Raw genomic sequence first — 22500 nt, 5'->3', positions numbered from 1 at the left:
ACTCCCACGGTGGCTTCTCCTCCACCCAGGTGACGCCCTTCCCGGGGTGGGGGGATGGGGGGATGGGAGAGGGGGAAGGGGCCCAACAGCTGATGGCTCACACCTGTCATCTGGGCTACTAAGGGAGGCTGAGACCTGAGGACCACGGTTCAAAGCCAGCCTGGGCACTAAAAATCCGTGAGCCTCTTTATCTCCAACGAACCACCAGAAAACCCGACGTGGGGCTGTGGCTCAAGGGGTAGAGCACCATCAGGGAGTGACATAGCTGAGGGGACAGCACCCAGGCCCTGAGTTCAAATCCCGCCACGTAACAGATCCTAATGACCAGGAATTTACACGAATCATCACGATGCTGAGCGTAATCAAAGGAACGGAAACCCCAGCACCCCGAGTGAGCTTGGCCCCCCCTCTCCCCTCCCGCCTCCAGGACACGGTGGTGGCTCTTCAGGCCCTGGCCCGGTATGGAGCGGCGACCTACACCAGGACAGGCCAGGACGTGCAGGTGGAGGTGCGGTCGCAGGCCTTTTCCGCCCAGCTCCACGTGGACCAGGGGAATCGGCTGGTGCAGCAGCAGCGCCCTCTGCCGGGGGTCCCCGGGCAGTACAGCGTGGCCGTCTCGGGCCAGGGATGCGTCTACGTCCAGGTGAGGCCTGGTGTGTGTGTGGGGGGGGGGGGGTGTGAGAATCCTCCTCCACTCCCAGGGGGACAACGACAGGGACAGGCTCATTCCGTGCATGTGCGTGTGTGAGGCTGGCGTCTCACCCCTTGAGTCACACCTCCACGTCTGCCTTTTGGCCGGTTCCTTACAGAGGAACAAACTCCCAGGTTTTTCCCATCCCAGGCTGGCTTTGAACCTTGATCCTCAGATCTTAGCCTCCTGAATAGCTGGGATGACAGGCGTGATGGTTATTTTTTTTTTGGCCAGTCCTGGGGCTTGAACTCAGGGCCTGAGCACTGTCCTTGGGTTTTCTCAAGGTTGGAGCTCTACCACTTGAGCCCCAGCACCACCTCTGGCTTTTTTCTATGTCTGTGGTACCGAGGAATCGAACCCGGGTCTTCGTGCATGCTAGGCAAGCACTTTAACCACTAGGCCACACTCCCGGCCTGCAGCCCCCATGCGTTCTGAGGCGGGACCTGAGCGCAGCTCTGTCTCCATGTCTCATAGACATCGCTCAAGTACAACGTCCTCCCGGGCGGGGGAGAACTTCCGTTCAGTTTGAAGGTGCACACAGACCCCCCAACCTGCAGCAGCCCCAAGGCTTCCACCAGCTTCAGCATTGCACTCAACATCAGGTGAGATGCGCACGCGCATGCGTGTGTGTGTGTGTGTGTGTGTGTGTGTGTGCCAGTGGTGGGACTTGAACTCAGGGCCTCGGGGCTGTCCCTGAGCTTTTATGCTCAAGGCTGGTGTTCTACCACTTGAACCACAGCTCCACTTCTGGCCTTTCGCTGGTTCGTGGGAATCAAACTCGCACCAAAGCCGAGACCGCAGCTCACACCCGGAATCCCAGCTACCCGGGAAGCTGAGATCTGAGGATCGCGGTTCAAAGCCAGCCCGGGCAGGAAAACCCATGAGACTCTGCTCTCCAGTGAACCAGCCAAAAGGCCAGAAGTGGAGCTGTGGCTCAAGTGGTAGAGCGCCAGCCTTGAGTGCAAAAAGCTCAAGGAGGGCACCCAGGTCCTGAGTTCGAACCCCAGGACTGTCAACCCACCCCACGCCCCCCCCCAAAATCACCTAAACCCTTTTTCCTTCCTATTAGTTACGTTGGGACCCGCCCAGCCTCAAACATGGCGATTGTTGACGTGAAGATGGTGTCTGGCTTCGTGCCCATGAAGTCCACGGTGAAAATGGTGAGTTCCTTGCCCTCCCTGCACGCCCCGTGTGTCCTGCTCATTCTCTCGCCAGACCCAGACCACACTCAGATTGAAACACAAGCCAGACAGCGGCACACACGCCTGTCGTCCCAGCCACCCAGGAGACTGAGATTCGAGGATGGAGGTTTGAGGCCAGCCCGGGGCAGGAAAAGCTGTGAGACTCCTTATTTCCACCGAACCAGCCAAAAGCTGGAGAGGAAGCTGTGGTTTGAGCGGTAGCACGCCAGCCTTGGGCAAAATAATCTCAGGGAAGAGAACAAAGGCCTGAGTTCAAGACCCAGTCCACACACACACACACACTTAGGCTTTCTGCAAACGACTCTCCACTCGAAGCTGAGACTCCAGGGAACAAATGTGACCTCTGCCCCTGCTTCAACTCATTTTTTTTATTTTCACATCATAAATATTATAAATTATTATAAATATTAGTGTTACATAAATGTAGAGCGATACATTTTATATTCTGCGTACATTTTAAATCATAAATATATAAATAAATAACACAGATGTTTCTAGATGTAGTCTATCACTATAAATACAGAAAGATCGATTTTATGTGTATATTTATAAACAATAGATTTATAAGTGATATAAATAATATAAGTGCATATTTCTCTATGCATAATATAAATAGAAAGATCAATTTTACCAGGCACGGTGGCTCACACCTGTAATCTTACCTGCTCAGGAGGCTGAGATCTGAGGATCCAGGTTCAAAGCCAGCCTGGGCACTAAAGTCCATGAGACTCTTATCTCTAGTGAATCTCTAGAAAATGGGAAGTGGGGCTTGGTTCAAGGGTAGGGTGGTAGCCTTGAGCTGAAGAGCTCAGGGACAACACCCAGGCCCAGAGTTCAAGCCCCATGACCCACAAAAAAAAAAGAGAGAGAGACAGAGATCAATTTTAGGTGTCCATGTAGAAACAAATTTATAAATGATACAAATAATATAAATGTATATTTCTCTGCAGAATATAAAGATAGAGATCGAACTTATGTGTATATTTATGAATACATGTGCAAACGAGAGAAATAAGACCTAGATACATTTCCTATGTGCATGTATAGATAATACCTTGATGAATAATAGAAATGTCGACTTCCGCATGAATCATAGAAATGTTAATGTATGTTAGGGAAATGCTATGCATTTTTATCATTGCTCGCTCACAAGCGAGGAGGTGGATCTCATTCCACGGCGAAGTGCACGCTGTTTTCTGTGCGTTGTACGGGGGTTCGAATCCCCTTCAGCTGTGGTGTCTTGGTTTCCCCTCAGCTTGAACAATCGGAGGCCGTGAGCCGGACCGAGGTCAGCAACAACCACGTCCTCATTTACCTGGACAAGGTAAATGTGGGCCGGGGGACCCCCAGACACGGGGAGCCCCACGGCGGTTGGGAGGGGAGGAAGACGTGGTGCCTGCATGCCTGCAATCCCAGCTGCTCGGGAGGCTAAGATCTGAGGATCCCGGTTCAAAGCCAGCCTGGGCAGGAAAGTCTGCGAGACTCTGATCTCCAGTGAAAACCAGAAGTGGAGCTGTGGCTCAAGGGGTAGAGCGCCAGCCTTGGGGGGGGGGGGAAGAGAGCTGCAAATGTGTTTGATTGCATATTCAAGTCCCAGGACTGGCAGGGAAAGCCACCCGTGTGTCTTTCTCCCTGCAGGTGACAAAGCAGGCCGTGGGTTTGTCCTTCTTGGTCACGCAAGATGTCCCCGTGAACAACCTGAGGCCCGCCCTGGTGAAAGTCTACGATTATTACGAGACGGGTGAGTGTGCAAGCCAGGCTTCCGCTCGCAAGAATCCCGCGTGGGGAAAAGCCTTGCCGTGTTTCCATACGTGAAACACGGCTTTGCAGCCCCGCCCGTCACCCCAGCTCCTCGGGAGGCTGAGATCTGAGGATCCAGGTTCAAAGCCAGCCTGGGCAGGAAAGTCCATGAGACTCTCATCTCCAAAGAACCACCAGAAAACCAGACGTGGAGCTGTGGTTCAAGTGGTACAAGAGCTCAGGGGACAGCGCCCAGGCCCTGAGTTCAAACCCCAGGGCCAACACTAGACCTGCATCCATCAAATCCCCCCTCACTGATAGCTGTGATAATGGTTTCCCTTCTTCCGCCAGATGAGTTTGCAGCTGCCCAATACAACGCACCTTGCAGTAAAGGTAAGTATTTCCCACACCATCACAAGATGGTCGCACACACGTGAACTTCTGGCTAGGAAACCAGGCCGGGGTCTGTAGCACACGCCTGTAATCCCAGCTCCTGGGGAAGCCAGGAGACGTCTGTGAGACTCTTCTCTCCAGTGCACCACCAACGAGCCAGAATTCGAGCTGTGTCTCATGAGCTGTGAGGGGGAAAAAGCTCAGGGACAGTGCCCAGGCCCTGAGTTCAAGTCCCGGGACCTGCATTTTTTTGTTAAGGCTTTCAGGCCCCAGAGTGTTGCGTGATGATCCTCAGTAGATAAATCCGAAAGGGTTTCCATGGGGGCCCTGGTTTAAAGAAAGGAATATTAGGTACTCTTGAACCCCAAGAACGTACTAACTGTGTTTTCTTACCATTTCCACAGTTCATGAGAATGCTTGAGGATGGCTTGCCCGAGGACAGTCCCTGGGCTCAGAACCGCCTAAGAAGTGTTAATATATGCATACATATGTTTTTATATCTCTAAAGAGTTGATAAGTAGCCAGGCATCAGTGGCTCCCGCCTGGCATCCCAGCTACTCAGGAGGCTGAGATCTGAGGATCGCAGGTTCAAAGCCAGCCTGGGCAGGAAAGTCCAGGAGACTCTGATCTCCAAGGAACCACCAGAAAACCGGACGTGGCGCTGGGGCTCAAGGGGTAGAGCGCCAACCATGAGCAAAAAAAAAAAAATAAAGGAAAAAAAAAGTGGCATCCAGGCCCTGAGTTCAAGCACCAAGATGGACACACACAGTAGACGTGATAAATAAACCGTTTATTCTTACTATCCTTCTTCACCATTCCCTCATTGGATGACTCCGCCTCTTCTTTTTTTTTTTAAACATGTTCAAATCATCCTAACTAGAATCTCAGGGTGAAAAAGGCCAGGCTGGGCAGGAAAGTTCATGAGACGCTGACATCTCCAGGGAGCCACCAGAAAAGTGGAAGTGGTGCTGTGGCTCAAAGTGGTAGAGCGCTAGCTTTGAGCAGAAGAACTCAGAAAACAGTGCCCAGGCCCTGAGTTCAAGCCCCGGGACTGATACTAGTAATAATAATCAATAATAATAATGTTTAAAGACTACGTCCAAATAGGGGCCGGGAGTGTGGCCTAGTGGTAGAGTGCTCGCCTAGCATGCACGAAGACCCGGGTTCAATCCCTCGGTACCACATACTGGGAAAAAGACAGAAGTGGTGCTGAGGCTCAAGTGGCAGAGCTCTAGGCCATGAGGGGAAAAAAACAAAGAAACAAGGACAGTGCTCAGGCCCTGAGTTCAAGCCCCATGATCCATTTAAAAAAAAAGTTCACGTGTATATAAGATACACTTTATATAACACATCCGGTTTTATTATCTATTTTATGATGGCCCAAATAATTTTATTCATAATATTGCAACTATGTAACTATAGCTAGAGGACATATAGATGTGTTTCTGTGTGCTATGGTGTGCACATGTGAGGTGATTGCACATCATTACACGTTACACACATTGTCGCACATTACCGCGCATGATCACACGTTATTACACATGCTCACACATGATCACACGTTATTACACATGCTCATACATGATCACACGTTATTACACATGCTCACACATGATCACACGTTATTACACATGCTCACACATGATCACACGTTATTACACATGATCATAGATTATTACACATTACCGCACATGCTCACACATGATCACACGTTATTGTACATTATTCACGTTGTTACACATTTTCACACATTATTACACATCACCGCACATTGCACACATGATCACACATGATCGCACATGATGATCACACACGACTCACATTATTACACCTGATCACACATGACTCACATGATCACACACGACTCACATTATTACACCTGATCACACATGACTCACATTACCGCACATGTTCACCCATGATCACACGTCACACACGATCATGCACGATCATACATGATCACACATGATCGCACATGATCACACATTACTCACTATCACCCATGATCACCCATGATCACCCATGATCACCCATGATCACCCATGATCACCCATGATCGCACATGATCACCCATGATCGTCACGTTCTCTTCCTCGGCACCGGGGCCAGCAGCGCCCCCTGGTGGCGGAGCGCTCGCCTAGCAGGCGCGGAGACTCGCGCTCAGTGCTCCACACACGCACACAAAGCCCAAGTGGCGCTGTGGTTCCAGCGGTAGAACGCCAGCCTGGAGCCAAGGAGGCTCAGGGACAGCGCGCGGGCCCTGAGTTCGCGCCCCAGGCCCGGTGCCCGGTCCGGAGCCCCCCGGGAAGCCCCGCGCGGCCGAGCGCTGAGACCGCAGGCAACCCAAACTACAACTCCCAGCAGACAGGCCGCCAGGAACTGGGCCTTGCGTATTTCCGCTTCCGCCAGCCAATCAGGCCAATCACAAGCTGACGTACCTCGTGAACTCCCGCGGGAGAGGCGGGACTTCAGGGAGGCGGGACTTTGGTACGCTATTGGTTAGAAAAGCGACCGGAAAAGAAGACCCGGCCAATCTCGATGGTGATTGGTGCTGATACGATGGGGCGGAGCCCAGGCCGACGACTCGGTCCAATCAGCGCCGGGCGTCGTCCGGGAGACCGGAAGCGCGGCTCGGCGGCCCCACGCCGCGGGGCCCGGTGGGAGGAGCAGTTGCCCGGCGGCGGCGGCGGCGGCGGCCGCGGCGGCGGGCGCTTCCTGTTTCCGGTGCGTGGCGTGAGGCTCCGCGGGGCGCTGGGAAGGGGGGCGCCGGCCTCTGACAGCAGCCGTGGGACGGGGGTTCGAGGCCGGCCCCAGCCTGGCCGCCGCCGCCCACCTCCGAGCGAGGCTCCGCCGCCGCCCGCGACGCGTGAGTGCGGGGGAGGACGAGGGGCGGAGCGGGGCGGCGCGGGCGGCAGGCAGGACCCGGCCGGGCGGGGGAAGGGGGGCGTTCGGACCCCTCCCCCCGTCCTCCTCCCCCTCCTCCCCTCTCCCCCTCCTCCTCTCCCTCCTCCCCTTCTCCTCCTCCTCCCCCTACTCCTCCTGTCCCTCCTCCTCCTCCCCCTCCTCCCTCTCCTCCCCTCTCCCCCTCCTCCTCTCCCTCCTCCCCTTCTCCTCCTCCCCCTCCTCGTCCTGTCCCTCCTCCTCCTCCCCTCCTCCTCCTCCTCCTCCCTCTCCTCGTCCTCCTCCTCCCCCTCCTCCTCTCCCTCCTCCCCTTCTCCTCCTCCTCCCCCTCCTCCCCCTCCTCCCCCTCCCCTCCTCCTCATCCTCCTCCTCCCCCTCCTCCCTCTCTTCCTCCCCCTCTGTCTCCTCCTCCTCCTCCCCTCCTCCCCCTCCTCCTCTCCCTCCTCCCCTTCTCCTCCTCCCCCTCCTCCTCCTGTCCCTCCTCCTCCTCTCCTCCTCCTCCTCAACCTCCTCCCTCTCCTCCCCCTCCCCTCCTCCTCCTCCCTCCCCTCCTCCTCCTCCCTCTCGTCCTCCTCCTCCCTCTCCTCATCCTCCTCCTCCCCCTCCTCCCTCTCCTCCTCCCCCTCCTCCCTCTCCTCCTCCCCCTCCTCCCTCTCCTCCTCCTCATCCTCCTCAACTTCCTCCCCCTCCCCCTCCTCCCTCTCCTCCCCCTCCTCCCCTCCCCCTCGTCCTCCTCCTCCTCAACCTCCTCCCTCTCCTCTCCTCCTCTCCCACCTCCTCTCCCTCCTCTTCTCCTCCTCCTCCCCCTCCTGTCCCTCCTCCTCCCTCCTCCTCCTCCTCCTCCTTCTCCTCCCCCTCTTCTCCTCCTCCTCCCTCTCTTCTCCTCCTCCTCCCTCTCCTCATCCTCCTCCTCCCCCTCTGTCTCCTCCTCCTCCTCCCCCTCCCTCTCCTCTTCCTCCTCATCCTCCTCCTCCTCAACTTCCTCCCTCTCCTCCCCCTCCTCCTCCCCCTCCTCCTTCTCCTCCTCCTCCCTCTCCTCTCCCTCCTTCCTCTCCTCATTCCCCTCCTCCTCCTCCTCCTCCTCTTCCTCCTCCTCCTCCTCTTCTTCTTCCTCCTCCTCCTCTTCCTCCTCCTCCTCCTCCTCCTCTTCTTCCTCCTCCCCCTCCTCCTTCTCCTCCTCCTCCTCCCTCTCCTCTCCCTCCTTCCTCTCCTCATTCCCCTCCTCCTCCTCCTCCTCCTCTTCCTCTTCCTCGGGTGGAGCTCCCCTGTGTGAACTGCTGCCAGAGGGGTAAGGAGCCCACAGGCGTGATCCCGGGGGGGGGGGGGGGGGGGACAGGGTCCACGGGGTCCCGGGGGGGGGGAGGGGAGAGGCCCCTGCACGCCTGGCAGCGCCCAGTGACCCCCGGGTCTTCCCCGCCTTGCCAAGGCCTCCTGTGCGCAGCAGGCTCTGCAGAGTGGCAGGAAAGCAGGCGGGGTGTGAGCGCCGCCGGCCTGGAGTCCCCCCGCGGGCAGCAGAGCCCCGGAGAAGACCCCACCAAAAAACACGGTGTGCAGGGGCGCTGTGGCTCAGGAGGTGGAGCGCCAGCCTTGAGTGAAAAAGCCACAGGGCAGCAGCGCCCAGGCCCCCGAGGTCCAGGCCCGGGGCTTGGCACAGGAGGCGAGGATGGGAGGCGTGTGTTGAGCACGTGGACGTGGGCATTCCTGAAGCAGGCAGCCCAGCAGACTCGCCTGGACAAATGGTTCAGAGCCTTCAAGGGGTCCTCGTAGGACAGGGCACGGCCTGGCTTGTCCTCTCCCGGGCGTTGTGCGCCCGGGTTCTTATGCGGTTTCCATGATGTTTCTCTCGCCGCGCCTCCCCTGCCTTCTCAGCTTTAAAATGAGGGAAATCCACAGCTTACTTCTTCTGCCTTGCAGACGTGAACCAAAACAGGGCTGGGCGCGTGGCCTCGTGGTCCAGTGCTGGCCTGACATGCAGGAAGCCCTGGGTTCGATTCCGCAGTGCCCCACACACGGAACAAGCCAGAAGTGGTGCTGTGGCTCAAGTGGTAGAGCTCTAGCCTTGAGGGAAAGGAGCTCAGGGAGAGCGCCCAGGCCCTGAGTTCAAGCCCCACGACTGGCAAGAAAAAAAATGAACAAAAACAAAATGAGGATATAAATTTACTCTCATCCACAAGTGACTTGACTCTATGACCCAGCCACCCAGCATTCGGCTTGATCATTGTCCCCAGAAATAGCTTGCGTGGTGGGGGGGGGGAGATAATGAAATCCCCCAACATGTGAGCATTAGAAATTCGAGCCTGAGGAAAACTTGAGCTAACAAAGGCCGAGTGCAAATTGAGCAGGAGGTTAGCTTAGCTCGGGGAAGATAAGAGTGGGAGCTGGTGAATTCTTTCTTCCACTTCTACCAGCCACTTCCCCTTTCTTGCTTTGTGTCGGGAGGGAGGAAGGGGGAAGCCAGCCAGCAAGTGAGGTTTGACAAGTTTGCAGAACATTATCCCGCGGGAAATCCAGTGTCACGATTTCCAGTAGACCCCGAGGTACGGCTCCCTTTCCCTCGCTCAGTTTTATTTTCTGAACTCAGCACAGACAGCTGAAGGACTGCTTAGAATTTCTGGAAAGAAGAGTTTTGGTTAATGCGTGCTAAGTGCTTCTCGGTGCTCTACTAAGTACTCCCTCGCGAGTCTTCCTGTGCTGGTCTGGGTACTTTGAACCCTTAGCTGGCACGGGTGATTCTCTGAAACCCTGTGTTAAATGGCTGCTGTGGTGTCGTCGTCATCGAGGACTCCCCATGGGAGTGTGGAAATCGAAGTTAAATACAAACCAGCCTGGCAGGAAACACCCCTGAGACTCCTTAATCCCCAGAGAACCCCCCAAAAGCTGGAAGAGGAGCTGTGTGGTCAAGTGGTACAGCCAGCCTTGAGTGAAAAAGTTAAAGGACGGAGCCCAGACCCGAGTTCAAGCCCCCGGCCCCCACACACGCTCACACTCGCACACCGAGACGGTTGGCTCCTCTGATGTTGGTTTCACATTCTCGGAGGGAGTGTGTAAGATGATTGCCCAACAATCCTGGATATTATTCATTTGTTGCCTGTCTCTTCCTCTTCTTCCATCATCCGTTTGAAAAGACTCTCACGCCCAGGTTCCTTCTACATCCGTGGCCACGCGATGCTAGAACGTGGTGCGTGGGGCCTGCGGCCAGGACTCACACTCCCCAAGCTGGCGTTGGTTTATCCCGTTTCACGCGTGTCCTCTCTCGCCCCAAAGCTTCCCCGCCTCGTGGCACAGAAGCATGTGGCCCACCTCCCTGCTGTTCCTGCTCCTGGCCGTGGAGGTGGAGCGGTCTTGGCAGACGGAAGAGAAAACCTGTGACCTGGTTGGGGAAAAGGAGAAAGAATCGCAGCAGGAGGTGGCCTTGCTCAAGAGACTGGACCCCCTCTTCAATAATAGGTAACGCGGGGGGCGCCGCCCTGCGGCTGGAGGAGAAACTACCAGACCCGTAGCGCACGCCTGCAATTCCAGCCAGAGAACTAACCACAGCAACCCGTGTGGCGCCCTCAGGAGTCCACCAGGGCGGCCAGGGTGTGGCGCCAGCAGGTCTGTGACACACGCACACACACTCACGCTTGTCTTGCAGCTTCGAGAGCTCAGTGGGCCAGGGCAAGGACTCCTACCTCTACGTCTTCCGGGTATGCCGGGAGGCAGGCAACCAGACCTCGGGGGCCGGCCTGGTGCAGATCAACAAGAGCACCGGCAAGGAGACGGTGGTGGGCAGACTGAACGAAACGCAGATCTTCAATGGAAGTGAGTCGGCCGCTCGGCCAGGCCAGCCCAGCCCACCCCAAGCCCCAGGGCTCAGAGCTCAGGGCCTGGGCGCCGCCGTTCAAGGCTGGCAGCGCCACGTCCGGTTTTCTGATGGTTCGTGGGAGAGAAAGGTCTCCCCAGACTTTCCTTCCCTGGCTGGCTTGCAGACTGGCGTGACCGCTGTGACAGGTGGCTTTTTTTAAATCGTTTCTATTTTCTTTTTTTACCTGCTTTCCCGTGAGAATTGAAAGCACGGTGGTCAGCCCGGATGTTGAATCAAGTAAGATTAAAACAAAGAGCTTTCATCCCAGTCTGTCCCAGAGAAGAGAAATCCGTTCCTGGCTCCACAGCTCACGAGCTCAGCCTGCGTGGCTTCTCTCCGCTTCCTAACAGCCAGGAAGCCTGGACTTGAGCTCTTTCCATGCCGAAATCGAAAATCACTCTTTCAAGTGTGTCTGCTTTTTCCTTGTCCTAAACAAAGGCGCAGCAGCCAGCTGCTGAGATCTGAGCATCCGGGGTTCAAAGCCAGCCCAGACAGACACATTCAGGACACGCTGTACCCAGCAAAAAGCCACAAGTGGAGCTATGGCTCAAGTAGTATAACAAATAGGGTTTGAGGACAGCTCCCAGAGCCCGAGCTCCAACCCCAGGGCTTGAACCTCCCGCCCCCCCACCCCCGGCCTGCCCTTCCTCTGCGCCCTCAGCACCCTTCCCTGTCCCGCCAGGTAACTGGATCATGCTGATTTATAAGGGCGGGGACGAGTATGACAACCACTGTGGCCGAGAGCGGCGCCGGGCCGTGGTCATGATCTCCTGCAACCGTCACACCCTCGCGGTGAGCGCTGGGCGGGGGCAGCGCGGGGGCCAGGGGTGGGCGTGCCAACCAGCCTGAATGCCCAAGAGGGGAAAACAGGCGGATCGTGGTCGGGGCAAAAAAAAAAAAATCTTTGAGATGCTCATCTCCAGGGATCCCGGCAGCGTCGGGCACACGCGTGTTCCAGCTGTGTAAAGCGCTCCCGTGTCTCCCCTCACCAGGACAATTTCAACCCGGTGTCAGAGGAGCGGGGCAAAGTTCAAGACTGCTTCTACCTCTTTGAGATGGACAGCAGCCTGGCCTGTGCCCCCGAGGCCTCGCACCTCAGCGTGGGCTCCATCCTGCTGGTCACGTGAGTGTCCCCTCCCCAAGCCACCAGGCAAGGCCAGCCAGAGAAAGCTGAGTGACCCTGACCTCCAGGGAACCAGCACAACGCTGGAAATGGGGCTCAAGTGGTAGAGTGCCATCCTTGAGGGAAAAAGCCAGGCCAGAACAAGAGGCCTGAGTTCAAGTCCCAGGACAGACCCCCCCTCCCAAAAAAAGGGGGCAGAGGGGGAGGTCGGAGAGGAGAGGAAATGTTTAGGGTCATGTTTGTTTGGAGGTTTGGTTTTGTGGGGTTTTTTAGTTGGCTGTGGGTCTTGAACTCAGGGCCTGGGCGCCGTCCTGAGCTCTTTTTTCCCTCAAGCCTGGTGCTCTTGCTCCACACCTGGGGCTTTTCCCTGGGCGTCCCAGTGAGAGTGGGTGTCCTCCCGCTGCAGGTTCGCGTCCCTGGCAGCTGTCTACGTCACCGGGGGGTTCCTGTACCGGCGCCTGGTGGTGGGCGCCAAGGGCATGGAGCAGTTTCCCCACCTGGCCTTCTGGCAGGACCTGGGCAACCTGGTGGCCGTAAGTGCGGGGCCGCGGACGAGCTCAGGGCACTGAGGTCCCACGCCCGCCCTTCACATCCAGCCTGGGCCACCAGAAAACCGGACGTGGCGCTGTGGCTCAGGTGGTAGGGCGCCAGCCGTGAGTCAGACGAGCTCAGGGACGGCGCCCAGGCCCCGTGAGCTGGGTTCACGGTGGCGGAACGTCCGCCTCGGGCTGCACCCCATGGCCGGAGGCCACGACCTTGGTGGTGGGGTGCCGGCCGGGCTTGGATCGGGGCCCTGCGGGTGGTGGTAAAAGGCGGGAGCAGAGGCCCAGCTTGAGCGGTACAGCTCCAGTTTCAAGCGGAAATGCCCACGCGCAAGCACTGCATGAGCAGTTGTGTGCATGGACGGAAGGATGGTGGACAGGCTCTCCCTCCCTCCCTCCCTCCACACGTGAAGGCCTCCTCCCCCTCCCCCCCAGCGTGGAGCCGCGCTGCTCGGGAAAGCGCATGGCGTCCTGGCCCGGGTGTGACCCTGTCACCGCGTCCCTTGTCCCCGCAGGACGGCTGCGACTTCGTGTGCCGCTCCAGGCCCCGCGCCGTGCCGGCCGCCTACCGCGGGGCGGGCGAGGACCAGCTGGGGGAGGAGTCGGAGGAGCGGGACGACCACCTGCTGCCCATGTGAGGCCCCGCGCGGGGAGCACTGCCGGAGGAGCACTGCCGGAGGAGCACCGCCGGCCTGGGCCTGCGGGAGCGGAGCGCCGCGGACACTCGTGGGGAGGGGGGCTCGGCCCGCAGGCTCAGGGACGCTGGGCCCCGCCTCGTGGGGGGTGTGGCGCGCACGCGTGTGTCCACCTGTGTGAACGCGTGCGCACGCGGACGATGGATAAAGCGGACGATGGATAAACCGTGTTTCATACGCGCTCAGAGTGAGGCTGCTCAGGCGGGGCGGGGCGGGGCCCGCGCTTTACTAGGAAGAAAAATGGTCCCGGCCTCGAGGCCCGAGGAACAGCACCGAGGGGCCCGGGGCGGAGCGCGGCCCGCGGGGTCCACCGCCTGCGCGTCCCTCCGTCTGTCCTTCCCTCCGCGCTCCGTCGCCGTCGCCGTCGCGGTCAGGCCTCCTTGAGCACGTTGATCTTGGCGCAGATCTTGAGCGCGGGGCCCAGCTTGAGGTTCATGGCGCTCATCAGATGCTCCTCCTTGAGCAGCAGCAGCGCCTGCCCGTCGATCTCCTGCGAGCGGAACTCCTCCGCGATGTCCTGGCAGCCTGGGGGGAGGGGGGATGAGCGGGGACGCCCGACCACCACCCCGGCCCGCTCCTCCGCCCCCTCCTCCGCCCCGCCCCGCCCCGGCGCACCCTGCAGCGAGGCGATGAACTCGTACACCTCCTCCACGCTCCAGCGGCTCGGGTTGGCGCCGTGCAGCTCGGGCGCGGGGGCCGCGGCCAGGGCGCCGCCCAGCTCCCGCTCGCCTCCGTGGCCGGCTCGGCCGGGCAGCGGCCCCGGGGACGTGGGCGACAGCGCCTCGTCGTAGCTCGAGTTATCCGACCCGCGACTCGAGTCCTCCTGGCCCTGCGGGGACGCGCGCGGTGAGGGCGCATGCGTGCGCGCCTCTGCAGGGGGCGGGGCACAGCCAGGCTCCGCGCGTCCCGCGCATGCGCCCTCCGCGCCCGCCCGCCCCGGCCGCGCGGCTCACCCGGTGGCGCTTGCCCTGCACCTTGGCGCGGGCCAGGTCCGCGGAGCCGCGGCGAGGCCCGCGCCTGCGCGCCCGCGCGAAGCTGGCTTCCTGGAACTCCTTCATCTTCTTCCTCTTGAGCCGGAACTGGTGGCTGCAGCTCACGTTATACCTGCGGAGAGGGGGGCGGTGACTGGGGGGATGCGGGGAGCGGGGTCCACGCGCCGGGCGGGGCAGGGGCGGAGGGCGCGGTCACCTCTTGGCGCAGGTGACGGAGCAGAACCTCTTGGAGCCGCGGAACTGCTCGGCGGGCGCGTACTTCCCGCAGTACTCGCACTTGAGCAGGCTCGCCTTCTTCCCCAGCTCTGCAACACACGCGGGACGGGAGGCTCGCTTCCCCGTGTCCGGGGGCGGGGGGGGGGGAGGGGGCGGGCGGGTACCGCACTCACCCGCGGCCGGGCTCTCCCCGCCCTCCGCGCCGCCCGGCGAGCTCGCGCCCAGGCCCGGCGGCAGCCCGCTCTGCAGCGCCTTCTCCGACTCCTTCAGCAGCTGCGCGCACGCCACCTGCCCACAGTGCCGCGGTCACGCGTGGGCCCCGCCGCCATCACCCGGGCCACACAGGTGCCAGGCAGCAGCAAAAAGCTGGACGGGAGGCGTGGCTCGAGCAGTAGAGCGCCAGGCCCGACCAAAACCTCCGGGGGCAGAATGACAGCCCCGCGCCCAGAGAAGCACTGAGCCGGGAGGCTCGCGCACGCGGGTATGCGCATCACCGAGCCCTTTCCCTTCCCGGGACCCAGGTGTCCACGCCACGGCCACGCCCCCTAGGGGCCACGCCCCCTAGAGCAGGCCTGGCCCAGATGAGGCCCCACCCCTTGAGGAAAGCCCCGCCTCCCAGAGCAGGCCTGGCCCAATCGGGGCCCTGTCCTCGGTGACCACGCCCCCCAGAGACCCCGCCCTCACCGGGAACGGCTCCGCCCCCTCCTGGATGACGAAGCCCTCGATGATGTGGGTGAGGATCTGCGGTTTGACGATCGCCTGCGGCGGCCTCGACTCCCCGGCCGGCCGCGGCACCAGCGCCAGCGAGGGCGGCGGGGCGGGGGGCGCCGGGGCGAGCGCGGCCAGCTCCAGGTCCCCGCCGGCCGCCGCGCTGCCCGCCGCCTCCGCCTTCTCTGCAGGAGAGACGGGCCGAGGTCAGCGGCGGGCGGGGACGCGGGGACGCCCGGGGCGGGGAGCAGCACTCACCTGCCGGGCCGCCCTTGTCCTCCGCGCCGCGGGCCGGCAGGGCACCCCGCTCCTCCTCCCCATCCGCCTTGCGCTTCACCGCCAGCGGCGGCGGCTTGGCCTGCGGCGGGGACGGGACCTGTGAACGCCGAGCGCGCGCCCCGTGCCCGCCCCGTGCCCGCCGCCCACGGCGGTCGAGGCCGCAGTCAGGGGCTCCCGCGACTCACCGGCAGGTGCGCGGGCTGCAGGTAGAAGGCGGCGGCGGCCGCGGCGGGGGCCCCGGGCCCGGCGGCGGGGGGCGCGCGCTCGGGCGGCGGGCCGGGCCCGGGCGCCTGCGCGGAGGGCGGCGAGGCGGCGGCCAGCGCGGGGCCGGGGCCGGGGCCGCGCGCGGCGGGCACGGCGGCCGCCAGCTGCGCCAGGCCCAGCGCCTGCGCGTGCGCGGGCCCCGGCTGGCGCGCGCCCACCACCTGCACGGGGATGTGCGGCGCGGCGGGCGGCTTGGCGGCGCCGGGCGCGGGCGGCTTGGGCGGCCCGGCCGGGGCGGCGGAGGCGGCGGGCTTGGCGGGGACGGGCGCCGCCTGCAGCATGGGCTGCACCACCAGCGTCTGCGCGGGCGCGGGCGGCGGGGGCGCCGGGCAGGGGCGGCGGCGGCGGCGGCTGCGGGGAGCCCACGGCCGGGGGCGCGGGCGGCGGCGGCTGCAGCTGCAGGTGCGTGGCCGTGTGCAGCAGCTGCGACTGGCGGTGCTGGAAGGGCTGCTGGTGGTGGATGGCGATCTGCTGCTGGATCACCACCTGCTTCTGCTGCAGGTGGATCTGCTGCTGCCGCTGGATCAGCGAGTGCGGCTGGATCTGCGTGTAGGTGGCTGGGGGGGCGCAGGGCCTGAGCGCGGGCCTGGGCGCCGCCCCCCGCCCCCCCCCCCCCCCCCGCCCCGCCCGGCCGCTCACCCGAGCTGATGAGCGTCTGGCTGGGCGCGGGCGCCGCGCCGCGGGTCAGGTTCACCCCCACGCTCTGCGGGCCCCCGTCGCCCTCCGCCTTCTTGGCGGCGCTGGCGGCGCCGTCGGCCTCCGTCTGGCTGGCCTGGCTCATGGTCACTGCCTGGGCCGCGGGCAGCGGCTGAACCACGCCGGTGCCCTTCCGGGGGCAGGCGGGCCCGGCCAGCGCGGAGGAGGCGGAGGAGGAAGAGGAGGAGGCGGAAGAGGAGGAGGAGGAGGAGGGCGGCAGGGGCCCCAGGCCGCCGGGGGCCGGGCCGCCGGGGCCCAGGCCCAGGGACCCGGGCAGCCCGCCGCCCCCGCCGCCCCCGGCCCCGGCCCCGCTGAGGTTCACCGACTGGCCCGGGGGCCCCGGCGTGGCCTGGGCCACCGCTAACGCCGGGCCCGGGGCCTGCGAGAGCGCCGCCACCGGGGCCATGGCCTTGGCCGTGGAGCCCGGCATCGGGGGGCCCGGCGCCGGGGCCTGCTGCGTCCTCATCGCCAGGTTCTGCACCTGAAAGACACCGACCCGCCCGGTCCTCAGCCGCCCCGGGCCAGGGGCCTCGCTCCGGCTGTGCGGCGCCGGGGTCGTGGGGCTTGAACGCTGGGCGCGGCGCTGTCCCGAGCTCGGCAGCTCCAGGCCCCGCTTCCCGTGGAGAGAAGTCTCAGGCTCCTTGGTGCCGGGCTGGCTTTGAACCTGGATCCTCACGGGCTCAGCCTCCTGAGTAGCTAGGCCGACAGGCCCGAGCCACCGCGCCAGGCTGGCCCTGAGAGTCTCATCTCCAGAAAGCCAGCAAAAAGTCAGAAGGGGCGTTGTGGCTCGAGTGGTGCAGCACCAGCCCAGAGTTCAAGTCCTAGGACCAGCACAAAAATAAAATAACGGCAGAAATGACATTTTCCAGACGTGCAGTGGCCACCACTGACCTGGTCGGCGGCGGCGGCGGCTGTGGGGTCCGCGTGGACGCCGGGCGAGGGGGCGGGCGGCACCTCCTGCTGCACTGCAGCCACCGCGCCGTTGGGCATGAGGATGAGCTGGGAGGCCAGAGGCACGTTCCGGCCCAGGGTCCGGTTTACCTGCAACAGGTCCCCAGCTGTGGCTGACCGGGAGAGCGGGAGGCAGGACAAGGAGCCATGCTGGGCAGGGCCCAGCCGGGGGTGATGGCTCCCTCCGAGGGCCAGGCAGAAAAGTCCAAGAGAAGCCGGCCCGGTGGCTCCCGGTGTCATCCTAGCTACTCAAGAGGCTGAGATCTGAGGCCTGAGGTTCAAAGCCAGCCCGGGCACTAAAGTCCATGAGACTCTGATCTCCATGAACCACCAGAAAACCGGAAGTGGCACTGTGGCTCAACAGGTAGGGCAGTAGATCGAGATCAGCGCTCAGGCCCAGAGTTCAAGTCCCACACCACCAACGACCAAAAAAAAGCCCAAGACATTCTTCTTAGCTCCAGTGAACCAGCAAAAAAGCCAGAAGTGGAGGCGTGGCTCAAGTGCTAGTTAGTTTAGTTCACCCAGGCACAGTGGCTCACACCTGTCAGCTACCCAGAAAGCTGAGATCTGACGGTGGCGGATCAAAAGCAGCCCGGGCACGAAAGCTGGCGAGACTCGAGCTGAAGAGCTCAGAGACAGCGCCCAGGCCCTGAGTTCAAGCCCCAGGCCGGCACCCACCACCCCTGGGTTCCTTCCCCACCACAGAGAAACAGGCCTTGAGCCGGGCACACAGGGATGAGAGGCAGAGGCCTGAAACTCACCCGCAGGTACATCTGGGCCTGGGACTGGTTGAGCGGGGGCGACGCGGCGTTCCCCAAGAGCACAGACTGGGCCAAGGTGGTGGCGCTGGGCGAGCTCACACTCTGGGATCGGCTGATGAGCTGGGCGGCCGAGGTGGTGGCCACGTTCACCTGTGAGGCACACAGAGAACGCGGGTCAGGGGAATGGGACACGGGGCGTCGTGGCTCCCGCCTGTCCTCCCAGCACCCCAGGAGGCTCGAGGCCAGGCGGTCTCCAAAGCACAGAAGAGAGAGAACAAGGTCCTGAGTTCAAGCCCCGGTATGGGCACAAGGGAAAAAAAAAAAAAAGAGCAAGAAATGTGCGAGGACGGCTGAGTAACCACGGCTGGGCAGGCGTTCGGGGTGAGCCGGGCAGGGAGGGGACTCACCGAGGCCTGGGTGGTGGCGGCCTGCGGCTGCGGCTGCACAGTGCTGGGGTTCGGGGAGCTGGCTTGGCGGCTGGCAGCGATGGTGGCCTGTGAGGGAGAAGGCAGGGAGACGGTGAAGGGGCGGCTGCTCTCCCTGGAGGAGCGTGTGTGTCTAGATTCACTAGCATGCACGACGTGGGGAACGCACGCTTAGCACCCATATATACTGTGCACGCCCCTCCCTCCCTCCCACCCCCTGCGCTCACCTGCTGGACCGCAGCCAGGCTGTGCAGCTGGGCATTGCTCAGCTGCTGCTGGAGCATAAACTGGTGGAAGTACTGGGCCGCGTTGGGCTGGCGCTGGAGAGCCTGCAAGGCCTGAGGGAGCAGACAGCATGCAAGACTGAGGGCAGATCGCAGAGGGACCGGACGCAGGGCTGGGGGCAGAGCACTCGCAACTCCTGCTCTACACCGCTCCCCCAAACCTCGGAAGGGGGCAGAGAAACACTACTAAGATGATCTGCGACGTCATGAGGGGACAGAAGGCTGGCACTGCGATCCCGGACCTCAGGAGGTCGAGATGACAGAGGATCCCTGCTCTGCAAGAGACTCCCAGCTCTAATCCACCAGCAAAAAGGCAAAAGTGGAGCCAGGAGTTTGGCCTAGTGGTAGAGTGCTGGCCTCAGTACCACCTACATAGAAAAAAGCTGGAAGTGGTGCTGTGGCTCAAATGGTAGAGCGCCCAACGACAGTGCTCAGGCCCTGAGTTCAAGGCGCAGGACGGGGAAAAAAAGAATTTGAAAGTGGCTCAAGTGGGAGAGCACGGAGCCTGGAGTTCAAGCTCCAGAAACCAAGAAAAAAGGAGGGAAACAGGGAAGGGAGGGGAGGAGGGAGGAGGGAAGGGGGCAAGGGGAGAGGGAGGAAGAGAAGAAAAAAGGAGGGAGAGGAGAACACGGAAGCATTCTCCCAGGTGAGCTTTCACCAGCTGGGGTTGTCAGGTTCGAGGGCATCCTGCGAACGGGGCGCACAACATTCAGAGTCCATTTTATCCTGCTGTGTGTGTGTACAGCCAGAGCTGGGGCTTGAACTCGGGTCTCAGTGCTGCCCCTGGGCTTTTTTTTTTTCCTCTCAAGGCCGTAGCCAGCTTCTTGGTGGGTCACTGGGGTCTCCCAGGCACTCCTGCCCGGGCGGGCTTTGAACCACCATCCTCTTAGCTTCCTCTGGGCGCCCCACGAGCACCGCCACCCCCCCGGGGGGGGGACAGCACCCACCTGCACCGCCTGCCGCTCATACAGGGACATCTGTGCGATCTGAGGCCGAGAGCCGCCGCCGGAGCCGCCGCCACCGCCCGCAGGACTGGAGTTCTGCTCGCTCTCCGTCTCCATGATGGACGTGCAAGGGGCCGGGGGCCGCTGCTCAGCCTCAACCCCTAGATGGAAGAACACGGATGCAGCAACGCCTGCCCGCTTCCCACACTGCCACTCAGGGTGTGCGGCCTGGGACTCGATCTCGAGGCCGGCGCTCTCCTGCTGCAGCCACACCCCCACGTCTGACTGGCTTTGGGGGGGGGGTTGCTGGTTACATGGAGATAAGGTCCCACAGGCTTTCCTGCGCAGGCTGGCTTTGAACCATGATCCCTCGGACCCCAGCCTCTCGAGGAGCTGGGATGACAGGCGACTTTCTGGTTGTGGACTTGGGAGTTTCTGTGGCTGATCTCAAAGTTCTGTCAGAACCTGCCCAGATCTCAGCATGCCAGGTCCACAGCACAACCCACACCCCTTCCCCGCCTGAAACACAGGCTGCTGTCTCAAATCGTTCTTAGCAATTCTGTCATCTAAGATAAATAAATAAAAATAAGGTTAGCCAGGTGTGCCTTTCATAACCCTGTCTACGCAGGAGGCTGACCGCTGAGGGTCGCAGTTCAAAGCCGGCCCGGGCAGCAAAGGCCAACGAAGTGGTAAAAACTCCGGAAGTGGAGCTGTGGCTCAAGACTGAAACCCTTTGGCTTGGATAACAAACTTGGTTTGCCTGTTATTTCAGTGTCATTCATTCACGCACACTCATTCACTCCTTCACACACACAAACTCTGTGCAGGGCCAGGAGTGAGGCCTAGCGGTGGAGTGCTAGCCTACCATGCATGAGGCCCTGGCTCCTTCCTCCATACCCCCCCCCCCCACACAACCCACCGGAAGTGGTGCCAAGCAGTGCTAACCTTGAGCTTTTTCAAGGACAGTGCCCAGGCCTGAGTTCAAGCCCCAAGGCTGGAGAGTCAACAGGAATCATTCATTCATTCATTCCTGCAGGCGTGCGTTACCTCCTTACCTAATTCTAGCATTCATCACAGTCCCCCGATCGTAGAAAGAGAGCTGCATGACGGGCAGAGACCAACCACAAGTGTCTGAAAACCAACGTCTACGTATAAATCGGGTCCTTTGTGACCACCATCACACGCAAAGTGGAGAGAAGAGACGGGTGGGGGCCAGATGCCGGGGGTTCACGCCTGCCATCCTAGCTACCCAGCAGGCGGACATCTGAAGATGACCACGGTTCAAAGCCAGCCGGGGCGGGAATGTCCGTGAGGTTCTTATCACGAAGGAATCACCAGAAAACCAGACAGGGCGCCAGGGCTCAAAGCTGAGCTGAAGAGCTCAGGGACAGCGTCCGGGCCTTGAGTTCAAGCCCCACCACTGACAAAAAGAAACCGGCTGGAGGGAGTCAAGGCCTGAACATTTCCCGATTAAACAAGGAAGAAAGCGCATGGACGCTCACGCCTGCCAGATCCCAACGCCACGGTTCAAAGACAGCCCGGACAGGAGAGGCCAGGGAGCCAGCGAAAAGCTGGGAGTGAAGCCGTGGCTCAAGGGGTAGAGCACCCAGCCTTGAGCAAGGGAGAAAAAAAGAAGAAGAGAAGCCGAGTTCAAGTGCAAGGCCCAGACCCTGCTACCAGACGGAGAGGTTGACAGAGGGGCAGAGTGTGGGCCGGCACGCAGGAGGCCCCGGGCCCCGCCTCGGGGACCACAGATGGGGGAAAAGCCAGAAGTGGGGCATGGTTCAAGTGGTAGAGCGCCAGCCACGCACAGCACAGCGCCCAGGCCGGAGTTCAAGGCCCAGGGGCGGCACAGGAAGACGGAGGGAGGTGGGGAGGAGGTAGAGAAGGGGTGGGAGTGGGGGGAGAGGAACAGAGAGAGAGGGGGGGGGAAGAAAGGAAAAGAAAGGGGAGGAGGAGGAAGAAGAGGGAGGAAGAGGAGGAGGAGGGAGAGGAGGAGGAGGAGGAGGGAGAGGAAGAGGGAGGAGGAGGAGGAGGGAGAGGAGAGGAAGAGGAGGAGGAGGGAGAGGAGGAGGAGGGAGAGGAGAGGAGGGAGAGGAAGAGGAGGAGGGAGAGGAGAGGAAGAGGAAGAGGGAGAGGAGGAGGAGGAGGGAGAGGAGAGGAGGGAGAGGAGGAGGAGGAGGGAGAGGAGAGGAACAGGAGGAAGAGGAGGAGGAAGAGGAGGGAGAGGAGAGAAAGAGGAGGAGGAGGGAGAGGAGGAGGAGGGAGAGGAGGAGGGGGAGGAGGAGGAGGAGGGAGAGGAGGAGGAGGAGGGAGAGGAGGAGGGGGAGGAGGAGGAGGAGGGAGAGAAGAGGAGGAAGGAGAGGAGGAGGGGGAGGAGGAGGAGGAGGAGGGAGAGGAGGAGGAGGGAGAGGAGGAGGGGGAGGAGGAGGAGGAGGGAGAGAAGAGGAGGAGGGAGAGGAGGAGGGGGAGGAGGAGGAGGAGGGAGAGGAGGAGGAGGGGGAGGAGGAGGAGGGAGAGAAGAGGAGGAGGGAGAGGAGGAGGGGGAGGAGGAGGAGGGAGAGGAGAGGAGGAGGAGGGGGGGAGGACCCGCGTCTCTCGGGGGTCGGGGACCGGGCGGCGGAAGCGGGGCCCGGGCGCGGGGAGGTTTGGGGTCCCCCTCCCCCTCCCCCTCCCCCGCCCCGTTACCTCGGCGCGCGGCTCGGCCCCGGCGTCCTGGCGGGGGGCGTCCGCCCGCATGGGGGGGAGGCGGGCGGCGGGCGGCGCGGGCCGGGCGGGGGCTCGGCGGCGGGCGCCCCTCGCCGCGGCGGGGCTGGAGGAGGGACGGGGGAACCCGGGTGGACGCGGCA

General features: G+C 61.8%; 3 protein-coding genes across 3 annotated transcripts in view; 2 read left to right on the top strand and 1 right to left on the bottom strand.

Annotated features, from left to right (window-relative positions):
- A2m (alpha-2-macroglobulin) overlaps positions 1-3340 on the top strand; it is a 46575-nt gene extending 43235 nt beyond the window's left edge. Inside the window, exons 29-33 of the mRNA XM_090325327.1 lie at positions 1-29; positions 428-643; positions 1166-1293; positions 1761-1851; positions 3149-3340. The exon at positions 1-29 is cut by the window's left edge and continues 195 nt beyond it. Of these exons, the coding sequence (XP_090181453.1) occupies positions 1-29; positions 428-643; positions 1166-1293; positions 1761-1851; positions 3149-3325 (641 nt within the window). The 3' untranslated portion in view covers positions 3326-3340. The remainder of the gene's footprint in view (positions 30-427; positions 644-1165; positions 1294-1760; positions 1852-3148) is intronic.
- Positions 3341-6694: 3354 nt separating this feature from the next.
- Positions 6695-13244, top strand: M6pr (mannose-6-phosphate receptor, cation dependent). Its single transcript, XM_090325230.1, has 7 exons — positions 6695-6892; positions 10192-10374; positions 10562-10728; positions 11454-11563; positions 11764-11894; positions 12301-12427; positions 12952-13244. Exons 2-7 carry the CDS (start codon positions 10217-10219, stop codon positions 13072-13074), a joined length of 816 nt encoding a protein of 271 aa, XP_090181356.1. The 5' UTR covers positions 6695-6892; positions 10192-10216; the 3' UTR covers positions 13075-13244.
- Positions 13245-13487: 243 nt separating this feature from the next.
- Positions 13488-22423, bottom strand: Phc1 (polyhomeotic homolog 1). Its single transcript, XM_090325192.1, is given in 16 exon segments — positions 13488-13656; positions 13747-13960; positions 14085-14235; positions 14320-14428; positions 14513-14627; positions 15024-15232; positions 15306-15423; positions 15512-15920; positions 15922-16147; positions 16230-16767; positions 17178-17327; positions 17999-18148; positions 18406-18492; positions 18651-18761; positions 19655-19812; positions 22340-22423. Coding segments are annotated over 15 exon segments (2856 nt in total). The 5' UTR covers positions 19769-19812; positions 22340-22423; the 3' UTR covers positions 13488-13501.
- Between the last annotated feature and the right edge of the window lie 77 nt (positions 22424-22500).

The sequence above is a fragment of the Megascapheus bottae genome, chromosome 37, assembly GCF_031878675.1.
Source record: "Megascapheus bottae isolate mThoBot1 chromosome 37, mThoBot2.hap1, whole genome shotgun sequence".
NCBI classification, from domain to species: domain Eukaryota; kingdom Metazoa; phylum Chordata; class Mammalia; order Rodentia; family Geomyidae; genus Megascapheus; species Megascapheus bottae.
The sequence above is the reverse complement of the archived record's forward strand: the minus strand, read 5'-3'. Positions and strand labels throughout refer to the sequence as shown.